The sequence below is a fragment of the Austrofundulus limnaeus genome, unplaced genomic scaffold, assembly GCF_001266775.1.
Source record: "Austrofundulus limnaeus strain Quisiro unplaced genomic scaffold, Austrofundulus_limnaeus-1.0 Scaffold464, whole genome shotgun sequence".
NCBI classification, from domain to species: Eukaryota; Metazoa; Chordata; class Actinopteri; order Cyprinodontiformes; family Rivulidae; genus Austrofundulus; species Austrofundulus limnaeus.
Genome location: NW_013952866.1, coordinates 233,845 through 239,176, shown reverse-complemented (window position 1 = coordinate 239,176; position 5,332 = coordinate 233,845). Strand labels below are relative to the sequence as shown.

At 40.3% G+C, this 5,332-nt stretch overlaps 2 protein-coding genes across 3 annotated transcripts in view; one reads left to right on the top strand and one right to left on the bottom strand.

Moving 5' to 3' along the window:
- ngdn (neuroguidin, EIF4E binding protein) overlaps nt 1–3,714 on the top strand; it is a gene marked incomplete in the record, with an annotated part of 4,927 nt that extends 1,213 nt beyond the window's left edge. Inside the window, 11 exon segments of the mRNA XM_014025266.1 lie at nt 128–240; nt 489–548; nt 946–1,017; nt 1,148–1,285; nt 1,369–1,453; nt 1,540–1,592; nt 1,809–1,923; nt 2,017–2,191; nt 2,832–2,985; nt 3,063–3,123; nt 3,192–3,714. Coding sequence (XP_013880720.1) covers nt 220–240; nt 489–548; nt 946–1,017; nt 1,148–1,285; nt 1,369–1,453; nt 1,540–1,592; nt 1,809–1,923; nt 2,017–2,191; nt 2,832–2,985; nt 3,063–3,123; nt 3,192–3,211 — 954 coding nt within the window.
- Nucleotides 3,715–4,748: 1,034 nt separating this feature from the next.
- Nucleotides 4,749–5,332, bottom strand: part of pabpn1 (poly(A) binding protein, nuclear 1) — a 10,966-nt gene continuing 10,382 nt past the window's right edge. For both annotated transcript variants that reach the window (XM_014025267.1, XM_014025268.1), the window contains exon 7: nt 4,749–5,101. In XM_014025267.1, the coding sequence (XP_013880721.1) occupies nt 4,906–5,101 (196 nt within the window). In that variant the 3' untranslated portion in view covers nt 4,749–4,905. The remainder of the gene's footprint in view (nt 5,102–5,332) is intronic.

Below are 5,332 nucleotides of genomic sequence, written 5' to 3'. Positions count from 1 at the left end.
CACACACACACACACACACACACACACACACACACACACACACACACACACACACTGAACGTATGTCCTTTTTACGAAAACACACTTTAAAAAAGATGATGGTTGTGTGTCTGAAAAACTAACTCAGTATTTAACGCAACAGTTTAATGTTTTCAGTTTCGAGCTTCGCGTTTTATTTCTGTCTCCTCGCGGTTTCCGTAGATTCCAGATGAAATCAAGATGGCGGCTCCTGTCGACAACGTGAGAGACAACGGACTAATTATTTAACAAAAATACCTTTATTTGCRCCTTCCGACATTGTTTTTATACACATTTAGAATTTTTCATGTTTATACTGAAACTTACATTAATATTTTTAAACAAATCAATGTAGCATTTTCGTTTTTTGTTGTATTTTAACCACGTTCGCWTGAAAAACACTAGGAAAAGTGTCTGTTTAGTGTAACGATTTAGCAGATTGATGACACTTTTTAAAATTTTTCTTACAGGATTTAATCGAGAGAGATTTACCGAAAGCTGTTCAGCTGCTGAATAATCTGACGGAGCAGGTAAGCTAACCAGGTGCTTTTATTTTGAAATAATAAATTTCCGCTCATGTTTACTTGTTTGTTAGCGTTTATATTAATGATAGAAGAGCATAAAGGATTTAAGTCACAGTGCACTTTTAAGTATTTTATAAAAAAGTATAAAAGTGTCAAGTTAATTCATGTAGTGTTTTTAATTATATTTAAAATTATCAGATAAATAAGCTTTATTGGGCAGAAACATTTWTTTATAGTGTAATGCTTTTAAAACATAAATAAAATGAAAATTCTTATTGTTACTGAAGTGTTAAATTTGAGTAAAAATTTTCTTTAAAAGCTGCTTTAAACGTGATAATAAATGTGTTTAATTCCTTTATTTATATTTTCTTGGATTGTTTGTTTGTTTGTTTGTTTACTCCAGGTGGTTTCAGTCACGAGTCATGTGCGAGAGCTGCTGACTAAAGTTAAAGATGAGGCCTTCAAGACAACTAAAGTGAGTAAGAAGTGGGTAATTGTTAGCAAAATATCTTACGAAGCACTGGATGGATTTTAATGAAACTCTTTAACGTTTGTAAACTTAAATTCAAGATGGCCGCCTGTGTATTAATGACTTGTGTCCTCAGGGTTTGTCCTTCCTGGACCTGCGGTACCACCTGCTGCTCTTCTATCTCCAGGACCTGACTCACCTGGTCAGCATCAAGACGGAAGGAGGCAAGATCAAAGAGAGCGCCGCCCTGGACAGAGTGGTCACCGTCAGAACCGTAAGACCGGACCAGCAGACGCATTTCTCYATATTTTATCTCTCCTTCATGTTGGCTCTTTTTCTTTTGTTTCCTTTTTGAAGGTTCTGGAGAAAATGCGTCCTCTGGACCACAAGCTGAAGTACCAGATCGATAAACTGCTGCGCACGGCTGTTACCGGGAGCCTAGGTGAGTCGGACCCTTTGATGGATGTTTATATTATTTAAATGTTTATATTTACAACATTGAGACTCTGCTGGTTTTGTGGYTTTCAGCTGAAAACGACCCGCTGCAGCTGCGTCCGAATCCTGAGAACCTCGTCAGCAAAGTGAGTCGTTTTTACCTCCACCGTTACATCATCGCTGCCTGTTAGCAAAATATCTCATCAACCATCAGGTGGATTTTAAAGAAACTTAACATATTGTTATTTTCACAAAATTCGACCAAAGTGACGACTGGTCTAAAACTCAAGTGATTTAAGTTAGACTTTCTGTTTTTACATAATTATAGTGTGAAAAAGATAAGTTTGTTTTTAATTATCCAGCTGAGTGAATCAGAGTCTGAAGAGGAAACAGGAAACAAGTTGGTCTCTGAGAAGAAAGCAGCCCACTCCAGTGGCAGGAAATACGTTCCACCAAAGATCGCTCCGGTTCATTACGGTGACGTTTATCTCTTAATCTGATTCGTCACGATGAGGTCGACTTTAAAGTGACGTTTAGCTGACGACTCGGCGCTGACGGTTCTCTCCTCAGACGGCGACGTGACGGAGGTGGACAGGAAGAAGGCGCAGGTGGAGCGCCAGCGCCGGGCGGCTCTCAGGAGTTCTGTGATCCAGGAGCTGAGGCAGCAGTACAGCGACGCCCCCGAGGAGATCCGGGACCGGCGGGACTTCCAGAGCGAGCGAGAGAGCCGCGAGCAGCTCCACAGGTGGGTGGTGTCATCGAACTGGAGTTAGACTCTCTGTGGCAGGCCATTTTGACATATAATCAGCTTTGACTGACTCCGTAATCACTCTTTAATTGTATTAGATTTTATGTTAAAATGCCCTGCCATAATCACTCTTTGATTGTATTAGACATTATGAGCAAATGGCCTGCCATAATCTCTCTTTGTATTAGATTTGTTAAAATGGCCTGCCGTAATCACTCTGATTGTATGTTAAAATGGCATGCCGTAATCACTCTTATTGTATTAGATTTTATGTTAAAATGGCCTGCCATAATCACTCTTTGTATTAGATTTTATGTTAAAATGGCCTGCCGTAATCACTCTTTGTATTAGATTTTATGTTAAAATGGCCTGCCATAATCACTCTGATTGTTAGATTTTGTGTTAAAATGGCCTGCCAAAATCACTGTTTGATTGTTAGATTTTATGTTAAAATGGCCTGCCATAATCACACTTTGTATTAGATTTTGTTAAAATGGCCTGCCATAATCACTCTTTGTATTAGTTTTTATGTTAAAATGGCCTSCCGTATTCACTCTTTGTATTAGATTTTATGTTAAAATGGCCTGCCAWAGCCTCGCAGTTGGTCTGAGACTTRGTTGACRTTTGTGTCTTACAGAAAGAACTACGAGGAGTCGATGATGGTGCGTCTGAGCGTTCCGAAGCACCAGAAGAGCTCCAGGAAGCGAGGCCTCATGTCCATGTCCAATCAGCTGAGCGGCATCGCCCACTTCGGTGACATCACGGCTCTGACGGGCGGTGATGGCAGCCAGGTGGGTTCAGAACGTACAGAGATCAGGCATTTCTCCACTTCCTGTTTACATTTATGTTTTATTTTAATTCGGTTCAGGACGGGGGGAGCTCGCGACCGAAGAAGAAGAAACTCATGAAGAAGAAAACGAAAAGGAAAGGTGAGGCGGTTTGGATCGATGAAGTTGTTGTTCCAAACGATGAGTTAATTATTGTTTGTGTTCTGCAGCCTTCAAGAAGCGCAGGTAGATCTGACACCTGGAGCCAGAGGTGTCTGGAAACCATCAGCAGCTTCTGATGTTCACTTCCTGTTCTGTTCATGTCTCGATCACCACCAGAGGGCGGCCATGATGACCTCACACATCAGTGGAACTGAATTTTTCACTTTTAGACTGGAGTTGCAGATGTGTGGACAAACAGCCAGATGTTCTGGTTTAATGAACCGTGCTGCACGTTCCACTGAGCAGCTCAGAGAATCAGACTTTAAATAAAAACAAGGAACCAAAGTGTTTTATCCAACACTTAAATTAGTTAGAGAAGCTGAAATGTGTCCGAATGTTAAGATTCATGTTCCAGGGYGCCGCTTACTCAGCAAAATCACTTCCAGCAGTTTCTTTCCCCAGTTTGACTTTTTTTTGTAACATTTCCTGTAAATTTTAACAGCTCAGTTTTCTGATKGAAACTCCATTAATGAGTTCAAACCTTCTCGTTTCATCTGTTGATGTGAAATAAAATCATTTCCCCCACTCAAATTATTTTACTGGCCATTACTGTGATGTTTTTGATTTTGGAAACTATAAAAAAGCTTTAAGACGTTTTTTCCTTTGAATTTTAAAAATTCTTAACTCTAAAAAAGCCAAAATAAAACAAAATATCAGAATCACTTTGCAATGAGACTCMCCTTACAGAYGGCTTRTACTTTAAACTGTTAACACTTTTATTACAAAATAAGTGTATTATGCATTTAGGACAGGAAACAGACAAAACACTTTGTACAGAAATGAAATAGTTAAATATTAAACACTGAAGATAAACATGCAAAGTGCAGAATAACTCCAGAAAGATGCTACAGCTAAAAATCTAAAAGTATTAAGTTTAAAACAATAAAGCTTAGCAGCAGGTAAAGCTGAACCTACGCAACAACTAAAAGCAGCTAAACGCTATTCAGAGAAGCAAAATGAAGTCTTGTTAAAAATATAATTAATCAGCTTAGAGGTACCCGACAGGTCAAGGAAAAAGTAGCAAAACAGCAAAAAAGAAAAAAAAGCTGAAGTGTTTATTAAAACCTCATTGTTAGCTAMAAGCTAAAAGTAGCTGAAGACCCAAACAGAGCAGGTAAGCAGTAACATATATAAAATATATATATTTAAAACATTAGTTTTAAAAATCTTTGAGGAAAAAATTATAATCAAGTCAAAAAATGAAACAAAAATGTAAGTTAAATAATGAAACAGCTAAAACCAAGTGTTCATTAGTACAAAGACAAAGTCAAGCTGTTATTTTTTCACAATGTCTTTATTTCTTTTCTCCTAATTACAGAGTCATGGGTTAAAAATAAAAATAACCAAAACATTTTTTTTTCAAACCCTCTTTTTTTTGTTCAAAACGAAGAGAAAAAGAACGGGTCTGCAGACAAACCCCACCTGACTCCCCCACCCTAAAACAGCTCCAGCCCACTCTTTTTATGTTTTTAATTTAATCACCGTCAGCCCAGCCGCCAGAGAAACGAGGCACCTGTAGGCCCACCCCCCAAAAGCCCCGCCCCTCCCCTCCACGCCCTCACCTCTGCTCCTGCCTTCGCCTGTCTGCCCCTTCGGCTAATCTGGCTTCAGCTGTGAGTAGAAATATCGGCTGTGTGTGAGTTAATGTGTTTCTGAAGTGCGACGAGAAATTTAAAAAGGATAAAACGAAACAAACAAAGAAAAAAAGAAACTAAAGCGTCATCAGCGTTTGCTGTTGTAGTAAATGCCCCCGGCGGCGGGCCTGTGGTCGCCCTGCCCCCCGCCCCCGCCCCCCCACACCGACAAAATGGGGTGAGTGTGCATAGCGGGAGCGGAGAGAGACAGAGACGCTGCGGAGACAGTGGGCGGGGCCGGCGCCACCTGGGGAGGAGTCGTCAGCCTCCACTGGTCCTGAAACCTGAAACGACAAGAAGTGGTCTAATATACAGAGAGAGAGGAGGAGGAGGAGGGGGGAGGAGGAAGAGGGAGGAGGTATGGAGAACAAAACAAAACAAAAAAGAAACAAAACAAAAATAATAAAAGAGTTCTGGTCATGCTAGAGTCGAGCGCGGGGAGGGGTGGGGTAAAAACAAAAACAGACCCCGCCCACTTCAATATGTACAAGTTCAGGATCCAAAACTAACAGGTC